Source organism: Neopelma chrysocephalum, unplaced genomic scaffold (genome assembly GCF_003984885.1).
Source record: "Neopelma chrysocephalum unplaced genomic scaffold, ASM398488v2 Primary Assembly neopelma1_23b, whole genome shotgun sequence".
Lineage (NCBI taxonomy): Eukaryota > Metazoa > Chordata > Aves > Passeriformes > Pipridae > Neopelma > Neopelma chrysocephalum.
The window spans coordinates 6,096,229-6,117,680 of record NW_020897692.1 but is presented as its reverse complement, the minus strand read 5'-3'; the positions used below and the strand labels follow the sequence as shown (position 1 = coordinate 6,117,680).

The 21,452-nt window shown below is 37.1% G+C and overlaps 1 protein-coding gene across 3 annotated transcripts in view; it reads right to left on the bottom strand.

Moving 5' to 3' along the window:
- Positions 1 to 21,452, bottom strand: part of RNGTT (RNA guanylyltransferase and 5'-phosphatase) — a 187,289-nt gene that overhangs the window by 23,095 nt on the left and 142,742 nt on the right. For 2 of the 3 annotated variants that reach the window (XM_027695522.1, XM_027695530.1), the window contains one exon: positions 11,275 to 11,341. The exons of the other annotated variant lie outside the window; for it this stretch is intronic. In XM_027695522.1, coding sequence (XP_027551323.1) covers positions 11,275 to 11,341 — 67 coding nt within the window. The remainder of the gene's footprint in view (positions 1 to 11,274; positions 11,342 to 21,452) is intronic. 3 annotated transcript variants of the gene reach the window in all.

The window sequence follows — 21,452 nt, the reverse complement described above, 5'->3', positions numbered from 1 at the left end:
CTGTTGCCACTCAGTCAAGCACAGGAGCTGGCCCCACAAACAGCTGTTGTCATCAAGGTATCCTCAATTACTCAGAACAAATTATGCTCTCTATGTGCAGAGGCACACCCAAACCAGGTTTGACAATGCAGTTATAACACAGGAACAGCTGCAACAACAACAAATTACCATGTTCAAGAGCTTAAAATCATCATGGACAAATCATTCTCTCTGCCAGATGATTTTTATAAAACATAAGAAAGCAAAACAAAAGATGGTGCCAGCCCCAAATCGCCCACATACGGGAGCCAGAACACTCTCAAACACTGAAGCCTGAGGAAAGAACAATGTGACAAAGAGGACGAGGACAATAGCAAAGCACAACTTGCACTACATCACAAGAAATCTGGCAGTTTTACAATGACCTGATCAGTTATTCCACTGTGACAAGTATGAAGGCTCAATGCAATGCAGATGAGAAATATCTGCAATATCTATGCTCATTTATTGCTAAAACAGACCTCTCATTCTCAGGATCTTTCTCAGCAATTTTTAGTTGGTAGTAACCAATAATTTTACAGTTCAGAGACAGAGCTTAAGCCTTTTGTTTTGTTATCTCTTCATTATGGAAAATAAACTGTCCATTAATGTGTTATTTTAATGAGACATAATCTGCATGTACTAATGCTCGCATTTATCACAGTAGGCTTTCATACCACTGGGCACAGGAAAGCTACCAGAGGCACAATCTGCTTATCACTTTGAAAATACAGTTTTCAGTATGACTATGCCTCTCAGAATGGTGTCTGCAGGGGGTCAACAGTAAACACTTGGAAAATTACTAGGAAGGTAAGAAAGCAAATGAATTCAAGACAAAGGAATGCTGGGACAAAAAAAGAAAATAATGAAAACTAAAGTCTGATGGCACACATATTAGCTACTGCTGGTTTCAAATCTCATTATTTATCAAATGAAAGGAAATGGGAAACTCCAAATCAACCATCTCTAATGTGACAAAAAATTGCTTTTTGGCTTAATCATTGGTATTACGACAGAAGTACCCTAACCAAAAGAACTGAAGAAGAAAATAGGAATGGTCTTAGGGATTAACTTTGGAGGCTTTCCCTAAGAGTCATAGCAGATCAGTATTGCTGCTCAAACAGGGGCAGCAGACAGGACTGGAGGGGAAGGGAAGGTGTGAATGTTACATAGCATGACTGTGACTTCCCAGCACATATGCAAGTTTAGTTAGTCTTCCCTTACTTGTGCACAAGAGTTACCCCCATTTCATGCATTTAGAGTCTCTCGGCTTGTTTACATCCAACAGCTACCCAAGAGCAGCACTGGTTGCTCTTCTTCCAGCCTGTTAACTCCTGAGCTTTGCTACTAATGTAGCCATTGCTGCCACTTTCCATTTCTTTTCTTCTTTGCTATCATTGTTTTAAAATTAGTTATATGGCTCTGAACAGTCTATAAACCTCTGAAGTTTTAGAGACATTCTTGAGAACATCAGCTTCTCTCAGTTCCAGTTAGACTCACAAATTTTTAATTTAAGCCAGAGATGCTTTATTCTTAACATATTACCACACACTCCATTAAAAAATCCATACTGTCATTACAGGAAAACAGCTGAAGAATGACTTCAAAGAAAAAAAACCCATCTTTCTTCTTCTAAGTTAATATTTTAGTGAAGAAAACACAGCATGTTCTTTGAAAGAAGACCATAGCATCTCTGGTATATAATGCAATTCTACCCCTTAATGGAAAAAAAAGATGCATCTTTTCATATTTTTTGTATTATGAGGAAAACAGGCACTTTCAAGGTAAACATTTAACAAGAAAAAAGGCAAGATACTAAGAATGGAAGTATCGAAAGCCTTGTATAATGTAAGTTGTGGTCACAGCAATAGGAAAAGATAAGAAGGAAGAACTGACTGGAACACTGTATGTTAGTATTACAGACTGAAAAAAAGCTCTATGCAATCAGAAACAGCAGAGACTCAGAACATCCAACTGTACAGTTTCCCAATAAACACAATAAATGATGCAGTTTTATATATCCTTATGAACTAGTTAAGTCTCACAGCCGTGACTGCTTGTACTCTAAAATGTCACAGAGTCTGAAAAATTCAAATCAGAAGGGCCACCCAGCCATCACCCAATCCAGCCTCCTGCTCTCAGCTGAATTAACTTCAAGGATGAGTCAGGTTGCTCAGGGTATTTTCCAGTTAAATTTTGAAAATCTTCATGATTTGCAATCAAAGATTTTACGGTGTCTTCAGGCAACCTGCTGCTGTGCCCAAATTACCTCACTGTGAAATTTTTTTCCTGAAATTTTCCCACTTGTCCTTCCCCAAGCCTTTCTGAGAAGTGTCTGGCTCTTTTTTTCTGCCATTTCACTTTAGGTGATGGAGGACTGCAATAAGTCCCCCCTCCACCGTTCTCTTCTAAACAAACCCAATTTCTTTTACCTCTCCTCATAGGCCAAATGCTCTACGCTTCGTCCCGTCCCAACCCCCACAGGAATCGCTCCAGCAGGGTGACTTCTCATGCACCAGGGAGCCCAGAGCAGTGCACAGTTACCCCACATGACTCTCACGAACACTTGAGCAGAGAACAGCAATCTTCCCCAGCCTGCTGGCAATGTTCTGGCTAAGACAACCCAAGGTGTGGTTGGCCTTCACCAGTGCAAGGGCACATGGCTGGCTTGCATTCAGTTTGTAGCCACTGGGACCTTGGGATGCTTCTGTGCAGAGCTGCTGCGCAACCACTTAAGGCTTCAGCTCACTCTGTCCCTGATTCAAAACCCTGAATTTGCCTCTCCTGAACTTGTCAAGGCTCCTTTGTCAGCACTTGTTTTTCTAAGCTTTTTGAGAAATGAGGTATTATCATACTGATTTTGTATTGCTAGGATGTATTTGTAAGCCCAGGAAATGGAAGGCTTAAAAAGCTTCAATCTGTTCATTTTTACAATACTCATTAAAAGCATTTGAAGTTGTTTTTTCTTACATAGTTAATCTAGAGGTAAATAGAAAACCAAAACCCCTCAATAAATTAAGATCTACAATCAATGAGCTATTTTAACTTTCCCAGAAGGCTTCATTTACCCTATGCTTAGCAAGAACAAACTTGGATTGATTTTCAAAAAAAAGTACTAGGAGCTGAAATAACAAAAGCTGTCCCCACAAAAAAAATCATAGTCCAAAACCAAGCACAAATTATTCTATCTTATTGGCAGCAACAGAAAACTACAGAGGTAATCTTCCTAATTCTGTGGACTTCTATGGAACACCACATGCTTTACAAAGAACATTTTTTTAAACTGAATTCATAGGCACAATCATGACAAAAAGCAAAATGGGAACTGATCCATCAGAACAGAGAAAATTTATAAATTATAGCTCATTAACATTTTGTTCTTAGGGGCAGCAATTGTGAGAGCATACAAAATCACTGCTTCAGTTTTTGCAGTGCTAATGCAGATTTTCTAGCTATTCTCTTTCTGTTTACATCGTCAGTTCCAAGGCTAGATTTTTTTTTAAATATTTTTCCCCTTAATATGTCTATAGGGAATAAATATGCCCACTGTATGCTGGCTTTTACTGTAATATAGATGCACATATATACAATATATTACTATTTTATTTATACTATTTATACTGCTGGTGTCTATCATCACCAGGCAGGACTGAGGGCCCTAATATTCCAGGATCTATACAAATACACAGGCAGTCAGCATCCCTTGCACTTAAAGACTTAGCAAGTGCTACTGAGAAAAGTTGCAACAAAGAATGTCAAGATGTAGAGAAATATAAGGAAGAAGTCAAGCGATAAAGAATTAAGTCCTATGCTTTTTGTCTTTCCTAGTTAATTCTTAAAGCAATGGTTCAAAATTGTCTTATTTTCAAAATAAGCTAAATTTAACAAACATATAACTTAGGAATGAGCAGTGGGTGATTTCTTGGTAGCACCTTACAACATTTTCTAACTTGCAGTTTGTTCAATAAATTCTCTCTAGCACCTCCCTCACCTTCTTTACAAGATACCAACTGTGTGGGTAGGGCAGAACATCTCAGATTCAGTTACTGCTCTCGGAAATTCAGAATTTAGTTATTGAATATGTTCAGATTATTGTTTAGGACACAAAGTCCTTGAACCTGAATTAGAAATTCCAAGATGCCTAAGCACTCCAGGTTCCATCAGGTTCACTTCAAGCCCTAGGCTGCTCTCCTGAAAACCCTCTCACTGCTGAGAATTAATTTTATTTTTAATGTAAAACATTCCATCATTCCTGCTAGAGGCAAACACAGTCTGTAACCCTATTGCAGATAACTTCTCATGTATCTCAGAGCACCCTGAAGATAAAAAATAAGATGCTGAATTTGACTCAGTACTTTATGTGGAATCAGTGCAGAAGAAAGGAATGAGTGGAAAAGGACAGGTTCAGGCTCCAGAAAGCATTATTCCACCATTGTATGACTTGCCATGAGAAGACTGTACATTGTCATCTTGTACCAATAAACATTAGGAACAAAGCTTAGATTCCCACTACATTGAGAAATTTCTTTTGAAAACAGCCCCACTTTTTAAGTGTTGGTGCTAAAACTGTTTCCACATGTTGACTTCTGCATGGCCCAAAAATATAGGTTTCCATAAAAGACAAAAACAATAAGAAAATGGAAAAGAAGGATTTCCTTACGTAGCTTCTCAACAGTCTAATACTAGCAATTCCAACAATGCCCAGTACAGCTTCCACAACTAAAAAGAGGATATGAAAATCCTACCATAACATCCCCCAAATCTCTATAAAACATAAGAGCCACCCACCAATTCTGTTAGAAGACTGTCAACAATAATAAATATATATAATTAATGTTGATTACTTTATCCTAAAGATGCAGTTTGAGGTTCAGAAGAGGTAGAAAATTATACAGCTTTATCCTCATTTTGTGCCTCTTAATTTAGAGTGACTGTGTTTAATGAAATGTAGAGAGACAGATTCTCTGAGTTTATCATCTTTCACAATCATTAAATTATACAATTATCACATTCCTTCTCAACAGTGTCAATGTGTTTGTTCCTACTGGGAGCTGGATCTAGATCTGTAGCTCTCAAAGTGTTCTTCAGCTTTCAGAATAAAATTATTTCTGTCTAGCATAACCCATTTATTCTCCTATCATCACTTTCCCAGCTTAAAATCATCTTCTCCTCTTCTTCTTCCCCTCATTACCTGGGGTAACTCTGCTAATATGAAGATAAAACAATCCTTCTCTGACAGTATCTTGCTAAGCTAACCAAGCGAGTCACCATTATTTGTCTTCAACAGGCCTCTATTCCACTCTGTGGTGTCTCTTCCAGTTTGAAATTATTTGTCTTCACTGTGAACAACCAAAATCAAATACTTACAGATAAATCTGTATTTCCATTTTCTCAGAAACATCTCACTTCAGAAATTCTAGGGCTATATTTGTTGTCATTTTGAAGCTGAAGAACATGATATCCTTATATCATATTCTATGGCATTTCACATCACATAAAATACAATTACAGCACAAAATAGTAAGAAAGGGAGATAGGCAACAGAAACAATTCAGACTACAATTCACTACGATAAATGAGTAATCCTTTCTTGCTGTGGTAGTGAACACAAAATTCTCTGTCAATATGCATGAAAGTACAGTAAACAAAGCATAAAATAATTAAGGCACCAACATACTCTTAGTGGCTGTCAACAGGCACAAATGGAAAACTTTTAAACATTTTTTGCTACAAGACTGTACAGACCACACAGCTACTCTGGAGCTATGTCACGACAGCAAATGAGCGTATGGCGAAAGTTAGACTAATTCTCCTCCTAAATTTGGAGTGGTCTGAAGAGCTGTACCCTAAACAAAGGTATTCCAAGCTTTGGGGTCACGAAGTGGTAGTAGAAGTCATTGTCATTCAGGGAAGAAAAACATGCCAGCTTCAGTCGAGAAATCAGCAGCTAATTCTAGCTTAAAAAATAAGCTCTTGAGAGTAGCAAGATCATCAATTCATTCCTTTGACCTCTTCTTTCAGGAAAAGATTGTTTGGTAAATTGTGGCCAATCACTTCAGTAATCAACTACAGCTGTTTGACACTGCCGAATTTGTCATGAATGATGATGTCTTGCCTGGTTCTCAGACATCAATTCAGCCTGTGTGTGTGGACAAAGGTAAAGCAGCTATGTTGAAGATGTTTCAGCTATTGGGAACATTGCAGTAAAATTTCTGAGGTGCTGAAAAGTTGCCTGCAGATCTTAAAGGTGGATGAATTTGTATCTGGAGGGTCTACCGGTTTTGATGTGATATGATCAGAGAAATAATTTTGGGGTGATTGCCTGCTGCAAGGCCTCTTTCTGGTAGAATTCCATAATGCTTTATCATGTTTCAAGTTAACAGTGTATTTGCTGAGGGAAAATGAGGCAGTTGGGCAAATAATAGCTTAGAACGAAACTGCATTCCCAGAGTGTAGGCGGTAAGCTTAGCTGCCTCAGCAATCAGCAATACTGTTCCCAAGTTTAATAAAATCACAGATAATGGCTACTTAGCTGCAGGTCAGAGCAAAGAGCTTGATTCCTTTCTAGTCCTTGACAGCAAGGCTGCTTTAACTACAGCACCAAATTCCTCAGAAGCAAACTTAAAACTCATAATCTCTCCACTGGGGTCTTATCACAGAAAAAAAATACTAAGAACCCACTACTATCTCCAAAATATTCTTTTTTAAACACACTGTCCTCATACTTTATTAAATCAAACAATTCTATTTTGAACAAAGTCGTCTTTATTATGAAACTTTCTAATAACTGCTCTTAAAACACTAAAAATAAAATAGTAGTAATTAATCTTTTTTAAATGGTAATTTAATGTGTTAAGAGCCCAAAAATGAAACTAGTCATTAGCTTATAGTAAAGACTGCCAGAAGCTTCATTACTGATTAATAATGGAGAACACAGTGTACTGAACAGTTTCCCCTAACCCCAGAAGCAACTAGGAACCGAACCATAAAAACTTACAATACTAGTAAATTGATTAAGCAACATAATTTTCTGTACAGATATAATAACTGCATATAGTGTAGCTAAGTTTTCACAGTAATCTACATTGATCAAATCCCTAGTTTAAAAACAATGTGTCACGTATGTTATGAAGAACTCTTTTTCTGTAAACAGGTTAAAACCCCAGTAAAATACCCTTCCATTGGGTGACTATTATGTATGCTGGGACAATGGATTTATTTACTTCTAATAAACAAAAAATTTCTATGATAAAGTTTTTGCTTTAATAGCTTCATTGTTAGTAAAAGAATACTAACAATATTTAAGGAAAAGATATTGAAGAAGGATTGCCAGTTAATTCCAGCTGATATCAACAGCTAATCAAGATTGTCACTTACAGAAACCTTTTTCATTTAATTAAATTTACAGGAAATATTTAATAAATACAACCACTTAAGATATAAAGTGATGCTAAAGAAAGCTACAAATCATTTAATTGCTCAGAGTTTTTTTAATGAAAGGAGAAGTGTATGACAGTAACTACTATTAATACCACTAACTTAGCTTAAATGGGAAAAGATACAAAAACCAAACATTTATGGTGAAACTTCTACAATACCTTGAACAGACACTAGAATTAAACAACAATTTAGAATAGTTTTATTTAGAAACAAAATGAAATTATTAAGAGCAACTACCCTCTATTAAATAGATTTCTTCAATATAATCTTAAAGAATAATCCCCTGGAAATGAAATGATAAGCCACTACCACAACAGAATTTGAATTAAAGGATGAATTAATTTAAGAGTCTCAGAAGCTAAATGAAACAGCCATAATTTTTTTAAGCCACTGAACTTGCTGAAACTCACTAAATATTCCCCTAGAACAAGAGTGATCACAAACACAAAGCAAAACTTTAAAGTTCTATCATGAACTGTGTTCAAAGTAGCAACATAAAAAGTCCTGCAATACCTATGAACTGGAACATCATTGAAAGTTACAGGCACATCCCTCTAGCCAGTAAAACACTGTTTATTCCTCATTTCTTCTATCTATCTGCTACCAAATGCAAGATTCAAAAGCTTGAGGAGTGAATGCTTCACATTTCTTTTGTATAATGAAGTACAGAGATCAAACACCTAACAAGCACAACCACAGATACCACTGAAAGCAAGTTGAAGAGGAAAATCAGGTAATTTCAGTTAATCTTACCAGTTCAGCTATGTCTCAGAAACATTATAAATATTAATATATATTAATGAATTATTAATATGAGAATGAAAGACATAGAAAAATCATCCTAGAAGAGATGTTAGTATTTCAAACTCTTTTCCCAGAATTGCCATCTACAGTCTTCATCATCAAAGACACCAGTGTAATTATCTCCCGCACAGTTCTGGAAAATCAAACTTGTTTGCTTTTGGGAAGGGATACTTTGATAAGGAGCTTCTCTTTCACAGTTTTGTAAATGCACATAAATTGAAACATGAATTTATGAGTACTAGCATGGCAGCTTATATGTTTACTATGAATATTTCAAAGCCCTGGTAACATTCCTACTTGTGCAACTGAAAGTGCACTACAATGCACTGGAAGTACTGCTGTCTAATAATGGTCCACTTTGAGTAATAAATCTATGCTGACAGAGTGTAGTGGTTTGGAGCAAACCTTTAGCAAAAAATGCCGTATCTTAATAGAATACATAATACCTGGGATGTTTGCAAATGAACATGAGTGGGTAATTTATATAACAAGAGAGATAAATCCATCACACAGTGTGTAAAAGCATAGCTGACCTAAAAGGTTATAAAGACTCTGCCTTATATATATTCCAAGACAATCTGTGATTCAGCAGTCTTTTAACTGGTGGAATCATTGGCAAATGTGCATTAAAGACCGGAAGAGCTGCTGGAGGAAGAATGAAAGAAATGCTTTGAAGACATGAAGAACTGTTGGGGAAAGAATGAAAGAAACTTGTGTCCAAGGTTACGGAAGACCACTGTGTATCTTCAGACTAATAAACTCCTTTTCCAAGCACCAACTCTTAATGTGAATTAATACTCCCTTTCCTTTTTGGTGCTGAAGATCTCTATGACATTGCGATCCCATCACTCTACACCAGTTCCTCCCACTGCCATGCAGACAACATCCTAGAATCTCAAGCAATCAGACAGGAGCTCAATTTCAAAAGCTTTTGTTTTTGTCAACTATATGTCATTTCCCAGTTGAAATTAATAATACAAACAACAAGACAAGTTTACCACTTCGGCATTGCCTTTAGCATCAGAAGCAAAGCAAAGCAACAGTGTGCAAACATACATGCCAATAGCTCCAAAAGTAAAAGTTATGTTTTATGGAATACAGCTCACAGAATTATCTTATTCAAACTTGGCTTATTCAAACATATCAACGTAATCTACAGTAATTAATTACCTACTCAAATAAATGCATGTCAGATATTTATCAAGCATTGTACCATATATAAGGCAAGAACTGAGACAGAACAGAAAACATTATTGTGCCATATCTTCAATACTGTGCCATCCCCTACCCTAAAAAAGGCATGAACAGAAATACAGAAGGGTATGTAGAACAAAAAAAAAGGGGTACTGATTGGAGATACAGAATGGTTGGATACAGAGAGCAATTAAATAGATTACGTTTCTGTATTTTGAAAGATGCAAGACTGGGGTAATGTGGAAGAGAAGATAAAAGTCAGACTTTTCACCACTTCTCTTGATGTAAGGCCTAGGTTAAACCAAAAAGAATTATTGGTCAACAGATTTAAAATAAAATATCTTGTGATAGTATGGCTTTGTATGTTGAAAATTTAGTGGAAAGTCCCTTAGGCACACTCGGGGAGGGAAGTCCAACTGAGTCTACTAAGCAACAGGATGCAGATATAACTTCCAGCACAGAAGACCCTGCATGCAAATTGCAGGAAACTGTGAGCAGAAGGGCCTTCCCTGGCTGCAAGTGATAGGAGGGGCACCACGGCTCACTGCAGGCGGCTGAAAATGTATTTACCTCTTTTCTCTCACACCCATCCAGTAAACTTAAACTCTTCCCAGCCATAGGGAAAACCTCCCATTTTGCTGCTTATTATTCTTAGAAGTGGATGGAGCAGGCAGAAATGGGCCTCATTTGGAACAGGAGAACAGTTAGAGAACTTTCAGAAGCACTATTCTGAAGAGTTATCACCAGAAATATACAATCGTATTTTTGATGAAACTTCTGGCAATATGTTTCATAAAAGAAACATTTAAATTGTTTGATTATCAGCCAAACCGAATAATACACATGTAGGAACTGGGAAGATGAAAGAAAGGGAAATGGGAAGATGAAAAGCATGCATTTGTTATTTTAAAGTAATTTTAATACACTACCAAGGTTTAAGCTATAAAAAGTATTTGTTAGATACGGTTGGGAGTACTGTTGTTTAGTAACATAATTACGGATGGTAAAGGAACGCATCTGAGTCTCACAAATTAAGTTCCATTTTGATGTAAAACAAAACCAAGGCTTTTAAAATTCTGAGAGGCACAAGCATATGCACATGATGGAGGGAACAATGCAGCCAAGAATGCAGAATATGTAATTACAGGTATCATCTGAGAGATGGGAACATTTCCGCATTCTAAAATAGATACCACATTTCCACATCTCAGTGTAATGACTGACATGCTAATGCCTCCCTCTCTTTGTTCTAATAAAATACCCAGGAAGCTCATCAGAATCAGTCCATATACTCTTGCAAAACATTTTTGTTTGCAAGTGACATGACAATAATTAATTAGCAACTGGCAATTAGAAACACGAAACCATTATAATGCCACTGAAGGAAAAGAAACAGTAAGTCATAAAAGAAAAATGATATTCCAGCAATTGTCTGAGTCTTTCATAATAAATCTAATAATACTGGGAAAACAATCTGTGCTTTTTACCGTAGTGTCTTCCCTGTCAAGGATCACTTAAAGAATTACAGGGCTTCAAAAGTGGCTTTGTTTTGAAGTCTCTCTGACAAGACAACCTTCTGATAATTAAACCAGAGTCAAAATTAATCAAAAGATGTAGAAAAACTAAACTTCTTTGACAAGATAAGTGCACAGATTAAACTAAAACCAAACCCAGAATATGGTAAACACAACCAAAGTAGCACTATTTTTCATTATTTTTCCTGATGCCATATTGAAAACTTGAAGCCTGAAGTTTTCTAAATCATACAGAAGTGAAATAACTGAAATAGCCACCTCCCCCCCAGCTTATTAATCATACCTTAATTTGTGCAAAAGGTCTGTCAAAGTTTCCAACATAAAGAAGACCAACATTCTGGGTGAGTAGCCTAAAAAAATGAAAAAAATCTTTTAAGATATCACTTTACATCCATAAGTTTTTTTCTGCATCTCCAGTAGTTGTTACCAAACCCTAGCAGGGTAACAAGCTTCATCACAACAGCAAGAGCTACCTTTGCAAATCTGATTACACAACCTTTTTTGAACTACTACAAAAAAGGAAAGATGTGAATTAAAGATGGATGCACATGAGTAATTTATGTTTACAGTTCAATCAGTTCTTCAATAAAATCATTTCACAGGCTTCTTTGTGATGGATGTCACTCAGTAATGCGGAAGAATGGCATGTATATGCTTCTTCTATTTATTAGAGACCATTAGAGACAAAGAGACAGCAAGAGAAAAGACTAGTAAACACACAATCAGAGAGCAGGCCCAAGAGCTAAAACAGATTAGGACATGTAAAAGTATGCACAGTAAGACAAAAATGACATCACTACAAGTAGAGAAATAACATAGAATCTCTGCAATATTGTTTAACGGTTTGCGAAATAAGAAGAGCCCCAGATAACAGCTTGTGCCTGCTGTTCTCTTCAACTCTATAAAGTCATTGCACACACCACTAAGATCCAGAGGGACAGTGGGATAAGTTGACTCAACTGACTGTTGATACTTCTGGAAAAGAGTTTGATTTCTGCAGATACCGTGCAAGTCAATGCCATCAGTACATGAACTCCAAATCCCAGAGGAGTATTAGGGCACTGCTGTTACGAACAAGTTGACAAGAACATCACTGGCCAGTAAAAAGGGCAGGAGAGCACTGTGCTGTTCCAACTGGACAATCACAATTTTCCTCTTGCCCATTGGTCATTCCCTCTAGACAAAGTCAAAACATTCACATAGATAAAATAAGTAAGAAGAGGTGGTGAACAATCATCTTCAAAGAACCCTTCTGTAATTAGATATGGAATACAAAAATTTCTAGGACACTTACAGAAATACCCAAAGGAAGGAAAGAACAGTAAGGATCAGACCAGAACAGCCACAGTACATACAGACAAGTGGCTTTCTCCCTTTGCCCGTTAGTGTGCCGGACTAAACTGGGAAGACTTGTACTGTTTTGCAATGGTTCTGCAGTATACGGAAGTCAGGATAAGCACAACAAACTTATTTTCAGTCAAATAAGTCAAATTTATTCAGAACTCAGGTGTCTAGAATTGGAATATCCAACATACTGATCAAACCGTCTCCTAGGACTATAACACAAAATAAGAAAATATTAAAGGGTTTTCTAAATGGAAAGAAACATATGGGAAGTAATTAGTGAAAAAGGTTTAAAAAGGATTCAGGGTATGTCACCATATTTCAGAGAGAGGCATCTTAAAGCAAAAAAGTATTCTTAAAAAGAACTGCACAAAATTATTATAAGACAGAAAAGAAAAAAAAATCCACTAGCCGTATTTCTAGTAAGGGACCTTAAGAAGAGAAAACATACAGTGTGATTATTCCCATGTGGTTATTCTTCACATTTCCTTTACTGGATAAAAACGTAGGACCATTAAAAATCTAAGTCTTTGGATGGTTTTAGTTAGAAGTAATGAACATCCAGGGAACCTTAAGACTGGTCTTTCCAGGAGACTACACTGTTGTCTATACTGTTTAACCTGCTATCACTGATGTACACTCCAAACGAACTGCAAGAATTGGCTTCCTTAATCAGACTGACACGGACACAGTACAAGTTGATTACTATTTATTCACCTTTTATTGCCTTTTCACGTGCAATTTACATGGCACTTCAAAAAAGCAATGTTAATTCAATGCAGTGTAAGCAAAATTTTTAGGGCATAGAGTTATTTGTAGCTCTCCCTTGCTTAAATAAAAGCATTCTGTGTTTCTCTAGTTTACACATTCCTCTTGAGTTATAAAATTCAAAATTACATCACCAACAGGCAAAACCACTCAGTTTTCATATAAAAACTCAACATGGTTGAAATGAGCATCCCAATATGATCATAATTTAATGTCCTGAAACACTCTGGTTTTCTGCCCCTAAATGGTCTGAGCAATTAAAAAATTCTAAATCTCATCACCGGTATAAACTCTTTTACTCAGGGTCTTTCTTATGGGCATAATCTCTGTATTTCAGAGACTGAGGTCACACAGAAGAGTCTGGAGAGGTAAGCAGGCTGTGACAAGAGCCACTTCTGAGGCTCAGGATAAGCCAAGCTACTGCAAGAGTTAGCCCCTCAGCAGCCACCAGTGGTATTGTCCAAAAGCCACATGCCATTGAGGACAGAGGAGAGACAGAGGAGTAGGTACCAAACTCCATCTCACCCACAGAACTCAGCACAACTGACTTCTAAATGACCATTAAGATACACTTCTCAGAAAGTTCAGATTATACATGGCTGTTTTTGGAGTTCTTTTCTACCACAACACCAGGCTGTACTTTTAAGTACCTGAAATTAACTTTATACCATAAACTTCAATATGTCTAAATTGATATAGATATTCCCTCCTAATGTTCTGAACTAATAACCCTTCACCTTTAAAGACTTCCCAATGGTAAGCAGGTTTGATTATAAGCACTTATATGCCAATCCTGTCTTTTAAAAGTCAGTCTTCTATTTCTTACTTAATTTCACATTTGAACAATTCTGTTCCTGAAACACCATCAGCACTACTCAATACCTAACCCTGCTAACAGCTAGACATCACTTGTAGTTCGTCAAAATCAATACCAGGCTATGAAATAGTGGCGACAGTTTCACAGTAGAATTATCATCTTTGAATTTTACTTCAAATAATTACTTTAAAATTATGAGAAACAATTCTTAAAAATGCAAATGCCTACTGGCACTTCAGTACATATATTTACTTAAAAATATGTAGCAATATACAAAATTGCCTAGCTTATAGACTGCCATGTATTTTATCTGTAGTCCCTTCCATTCTATACATTATCAATACAATTTCCATTTTTTTCCTGTAAGTAGAAGGAAAGAAATATCACTCCAAGAAGTAGTAGTTCTTTAAGATGTGCTGCCTATATGTAACATTACACTCCATGCATTTCTGTCCTATACACCCAAGTGAGCAGACTTCTAGCCCAATGTGCTTACTAGGCCTGTACTATGATATTTCATGGAAACAGCATAAAAACCCAAAAAGTGTCAGGACAAACCATTTCAGAGTTTTGCCAATATAATATCAAGGTCTTAAAGGCCTTTCCAGTACCAAGAAAATGCTGCCATATAGTTATCACTAAATTTCCCTAGATCTGGTCTTTTCTGCGATGTAAATGTACCCAACGTTTTCAAAATCAAAGCTGCTGGAGCCAGGCACTGCTGCTTGCAGGAGAAGTTGACCATAGGAGTGATCATGGGCAGACACAGTGTTCCAAAAAGTGTGGTGGTCTCAGTGATGTGAGGGTGGTAAGGCAAATAAATACAGGACAGGATTAAGAACTTGGGTAAAAGCAATTTTGTAATAAGACACTGTGAGATGGTAGGGAATGTGGAACACAATGAGAAAAATATAAAGAAGTGACAAAGCAGCCCTCTGTGCTGAAAAGCACTGGGGCAGAGTTCTGGGCTGGAAAAGAATAGTGGATTAGGGAATGGAAGCAGCAGAAATTGATTTATCATGGAGTTCATCCTTCCTGAGCACAGCCAACCTTGTCTGGGGGCTGGGACATTCCCAGTATTACTGCCTCATTCCTATCACCTTCGGCCATGGGAAGTAGAGTGATCCCTGGCTACGGACTTTATTAGAGTAGCACATTTCAAAGAAGCCTAATCATTTCCTCTTCTCCATACACAGTCTGCTCCTAGTAACTTGCATGTCTGTTAAGAGGAAGGTGAATCATCCTTCCAGTACCTAAAGGGGAGGAGGCAACAAGAGCACTAGAGAGGGACTTTTTACAAGGGCAAGTGACAGGACGGGGTAATGGCTTTAAACTGAAAGAAGGCAGGTTTAGATTAAATATTAGGAAAAAATTCTTTGCTGGGAGGGTGGTGAGGCACTGAACAGGTTGCCCAGAGAAGCTGTGGATGTCCTATCCCTGGAAGTATTCAAGGCCAGACTGGATGGGGTTTTGAGCCACCTGGTCTAGTGGAAAGTGTTCCTGCCCATGGCAGGAGGATTGGAACTAGATGATCATTAAGGTCCCTTCCAACCCAAAACAATCTATGATTTCAAGATAATATTGACAAAGATTCAGGCACTGCTCACCAACACACCAATGCTCCAGCCATTAAGTAGTATTTTGAGAAGGCAGAAAGCAGGCACCAAATAGTTCCTCTGTATTTGTTGGGAGGTATATCTTGAGGACACCACTGCAGCTTGATCTGTACCCCAAATGTTCACCCCTTCAAATTCAGAGACTGCCTTTGAGGTCCATTCAGGTTATCAAACAGGGCCATGCAAAACAGAGCTGAAAACATTAACTTTTGAGCAGTTCATACACAAACCAGTTGGGTGATCCCTCTAGGCTACCTGGATCCTAGTGCTGCTGTGCAGATTATGGAAGGAGGTTTCCAGAAAGGAGCATGCACAGAAATAAAGAAACAGGGTGGAGCCGGGACCCGCTACCTCTCACAGGAGCAAGTTACTGCAGATAAGCTGAACACAGTAACTTGCTCCTGTGCGAAGCAGCAGCTCCTGCGCTTGCTCTGTTGCAAGACTGGCGGCACATCGTGCAGGAACACAGACTGAAACTTGCAGCTCTAGCCAACAGCAGAGGCCAGATAGGCTTGCAAAGCAGGGAATATTGCAAGAAAAATGCAGTGTGTGCAGCAGAATGGCTGAAAAGAAGTAAGGTAATTGGCATTGGAAAGGTGAAATGTGCCAAAGGAAAATGATGACCAATGAACAGGCAATTCGGCTTGAGGTGTCTGGTTTCTCAGGAGGAACACTGCCCTGCAACAGGCAGTGGTAGGCACCCAGAGCTTCCAACAGCACTGTTTTAAGTTATTCACTACCCCTGTGAAACAGAGCCTGTAACTCCTTCCTTAAATTTCAACAAGAATGCTCATAAAATCCCAGAACTGATGACAATTTATCATATAATAACTTGCAGTATTTGGGACACAGGGATTACTTCCACTTTACAGTCAGAAGCAGCAAATAGCAGCAACAATGGTGCTGGGAACTGATCTAAGAACTTTATCCTTCATATGCTGCGAGCAGATTTGCAGTCTTCACAGATGCTGCTGGTGAAAAGATTTCAATCCGGAGAACACGTGCCTCAAGAGTGGAATAGTTATGAAGCAAAATGGAGAGAAAAAAAAATCCTGATACTCAATGGGGCTACTGACCCTTGTGCACAGCTGCATCTTTATTGCTAAGAACATCTCAGCATACACATTAGTGGCTGATTAAGGCAAAAAAATAGAGCAAACACCGTTTTAAGTATAAATCGGAGTCAGGATAAAATCTTAGGAAAATCTGTGTGACCACACTCACATTCTAAACTCCTACATTTAAAATAGCTTTATAATAGGGATTAATATAAGTTATGGTCTGAATGTTTTTATGTTTCATTTAAAATATACCTTTTGTGTAATAAGCATATACAAATACTTCCACTGATATGCTCTGTATGTGCTTTTAACTGTCTCAGGTAGAAATGACTGTTAGAAGCCATGAACACAAATGAACAACAGCCCTGAGAACAGAAGCAACACCTTTGTAAGTTCAGTAATGGTATTTTCAAACTTTGGAAGTTCTTCACATGTAGCTTTGAAGATAAAGGTAACTTTCATAGCTAGTTTTATAAATTTTGTATTCAATTATGGAAAGAAATTATCCCAGCATGTCATTATTGCACATGATGACACAAGCACAAATAAAGCACTATGACACAGCAGAAAGGACACCAAATTCATGTGATGCAGTTGATGTCCTCTTCAGAATATAATAAATATTCTGCATTTATCCTGTGGTCACTTAAACTGGGAGGGGAAACTGTGCACTGTGCTGCAATATCATCATCATAGAAAGAGAAGCAGCTTCTTAAGTAGTTTCTTGAACTGTCACTTGAATTCCCCTACAGTGACATTCCAATTATATTTTGCTTCTTGCTTATGATAATCATTCCCCATTGGTTTAAAATTCTAATCATGTATTTTCTAGGAATATGAAAAGAAGAAAATCTGAAAAGCATAGAGAATTATAAAAAATTATGTTAGGGTCAAAAGAATTAACTTATATTCCATTTTTTTCAAGATCATTATTATTTCATTAATTTAATTCACTGACTATTGTAAGATAAGATAGTGAAAATAATACACTAACTATTATGAAATATAAAACTATATAAAAGGATCCAACAAGTTCCAGAAAAAGGCTAATAACAGGGCTTGTGAATTTAAACTGACATGCATATATGGTCTGCAAACAACATGTATTTTGTTCTAGAAGTACAAAGAGTCAAAGAACTTGACAGTTCACAGAAGCAGTAGTGAACCCTGCACGCAGAATACTGACAGTGGCAACACAGGGGCTTCCCAGGCAAGACAGAAGAGCTGTCTCCCGCTTTCCACACTGCACTTATCAAACCACTTTTTCAGGCTATGAAAATATTCTAACAAAATTTCTTACTCATCAGTCAAGCAAGAAAACTTTTTTCATGGACAAATATAAGCTATTCTAGTATAATTATCCTAGTAAAGAGTAAGCAAATAGACTGTATGTCTGATTTAGGACATTCTTTCTCAAATTAGAGCACAAATTCAAAAAAGTTATGAAGGAACTGGAAGAGATATTATGCACAGCTGATTAAATAGTAAAGATGCAAAAAACCCTGGGTTTGAACATGAGGCGAAAAAGTTGGGAAACAATACATTAAAGTGCAAAAAAGACACCGTAAACAGTTTTATAATGCTAAATTCATCTCTGCAATAAACAACCCCACAGAAATGTAAGCAAACACCTTTCATTCCATGAATAATGAATTTGCAGAATAGTCCATGCCAAGTTAATGGTGATGGCAATTAACATAAAAGTGTATTCTAAGTAATATTCACAAGGAAAAATGCAGTAGATAGCATAAACTACAGATTTGAATTTAACACCCTCCACCTTCCAACAATAGTACAATAGTGTGTTCCATTAGTCATATTAATAAGCATGGTGCTTTCAAGCACATGCAACTCAGGCAACAATACCAATGTTATGTGCTAATTGCCGTTCAAGCTCCTACCTGTGATACTTGAAAGGCTTCACTGAACTACCTCACTCCCTACACTAAATCACTATCTGTCATTGACTATTGATAATGGGAATCTAGGAAGTAACTGATCCCTGAAAGACATAGCTCCACTGAATAATGTCACCACAGTTATACACCAAATCAAACAAAAATTACATTTAGAGGGCTTGAAACTGCAAACTGAAATGACCTCAAATATATAATAATGGTCTGCAAGCAATTCTAGACTGTCAAAAAGAACAAATTGACCAATATTAAAGGTTACTTTCAGTTAGTAGGGTTTGTGTTATTTTTTGAAAAAGTGTTTGGTCATTATGTTGGTTTTTTGGGGGGAAGAGGGGAGTAGGTACACAAACACCTTCCTAGAGACAGGGAGATTTTTCAAGACATGTTCTTGCACTCCATAGATACAACCACAGACGTTTCCAAAAAGCACTTCTTTTTGTTTGCTGCCTTTATGTCTAGCGCTGATAATATTTTAATGTTTGTCCAAAGCCTCTGTGGCTTTTTCTTACAGGCAAATTACACAAAGCAGTATTTTGACTACATTTACATATAACCTATCCATAAAAAAAAGAAAGGAAAAGTAAGTAGAAACAAAAAGTACCTATTAAATAATCATGCCCATTCCTCCACCAATGGAATATTACTCCCTGTAGTATAATGAGCAATTTGGCCAGGCTGGCCATAAATTATCTGGAAAATGAGGCTGCTTGACTTTTCCTTTGAGAGATTATTACATAGTTCAAGAGATTTCACTATTAGAATCTATTTCTAACAGTAAACATCAATTTTTCTTTCTGAATATCATCCCTTTCTCCTCACTGAAATATGGGACAGGAGTTAATAACTATTCCCAATTTGCTGAAAGATCTGCCAGACAAGGGCTGTGCTGTAACTCTGCCCAGATTTATCCATGTATGACAAAGCAAGAGCACTTACACAGCTCTGGACTCACTGGAATATTATAAATACATATTATAATCTAAGACCCCACAGGGTCCTTTCACCTTAGCCATCTTTTAAAATGTAACAGACACCAACAATATCAGCAAATTCAACTACCAGAATTAAGTGAAGAATTGACACCATAATGTGAAGCTTTGTATCTGGAGACTTCAATAAAATAAGAAGTCTCATTACATGTATTTTGAAGTCAAAACAAAGACATTTTCAGTCTCTCAGGAGTTACTTAAGAAAAACAGATTTCTAACTAATAAGATAGAGAAGAAATAAATGAGATAATGACAAAAAAAATCTCAAGCATATCCAAGTAGAAAACTGGTAAAAAATCATTTAGTAGATTCACTTGATCATGTGGATACAGGAAGTAAATAAGAAAGACAGGGAGATTGCTATAAACCCAGTGGATTTGTTTGTGTCCACTCTAAAAATAAAGGCATCTAGGTAGGAACATGTGGGGTTTTTAGTTACCAAAATGAAATGCCTGAAGAAATAGAGGTACGAAAAGAAAAGCTCTGGGATATATTGATAATTAAGATGAAATAAAACACCAAACCCTGATGCAACATATCCAAGATTTCTGATGTTTCTTAATATGGAGGGTCTGAATTGCTATTAAAAAACAAACCAAGTCAATTTTTAACACCCAAATAGGGTAATAACTGCAAACTTCTCAGAGACCTACCCTTTAGCACAGCATTGTTCAGCATCCCTACCTTGGCCACGCATGGCAGTGCTACTTAGGAGGTTGCACATCCCCTGCACTCACACTGTGGCTGCATCTGCCTCTCTTTTGATCATTTTAATGAAAGAGTGCTTAAAAACTAATGGGGGACAGGAGGGGCACCACACTGACATAATCGATTCAGACTGCCAAAAGGCTTCTGTTACAGTCTTCTTCCACAGTAATTTATTAAAAAACACCATAAAAATAGGCAGTAAGTACTTTTATATGGAAGACACTACTTACTGTTATGGATTGAACCCTGATTAAGAGACTGGACAGGAAGAATAAATGGTCAGTTTTCATCTTGGCAAAGTCCAAGTGACTATTCAATTTATGTAAGAGACTGTTTAATATATTTATGAGTAATCAGAAAAAGTCATGAACAGAGGAAGTCTGCTGATGAAGCAAGTTATGAAGCAATGGCTGGCAACTTTAGCTAGATTACAAAGTTTATCACTTTGAAAGGAACCTGATATCGTATTTAGAAACATCCATACAACCTCAGCATTACTTTCGTCTGTGGTGAAAGATACATGCTCCTTAGTGTATGAATGAGAGAAAAGTACTTACACCATTTAATTAAGGAATGTATCATAGTGCGTATGAACCTGGCAACTAGAACTTCATCATTTCCTAACATTTAAAGGCTTGACTTCAAAGCTCACTGAACTTTCTTTCCACATGTGGTTTTGTCATTCCTTTGTCCTTAGTCTTTCTAATTAAAAAAACCCAAACCAAAACAACAACAAAACCCCCACAAAAATCCAACAACCAAACAAAGAAAAAACAAAACCACACACACAAAAAAACCCCAACCCCCCAAACTTCTGTCCTGCACAACTATTCTTAAACCACCCAAGCAGAGCTGGAAATTTAAACATTCAGCAATTTTAACACAGGTTGTTACCACTGAAAAACTATGACAAAGAACTGGCAGAGAAGCTATGATGGGGTGATCTCATCTGGCTATAATTTCCCCCACTCTGGCCTTCATTTGTCAGCACAGATGCTCCAATAGTTTTCTGGTTTTCCCAGTGCCCTGCATGCCGCACCACTGGTGGCAAGACCTCACGGATACCCCGAGTAAATCAATTGGTACCAGTATCCTTTTGACAATGCAGGGCAAATCAGATTGATCAGGTGATCTGTATTTAATTTCTTGTAACAAAAGAACAAGGAGTTATTGAATTATGCCAATTGAGTGAGAATTCAAATCTGATAAATAGTTAATCACTAAACACATAATTAGACTGGA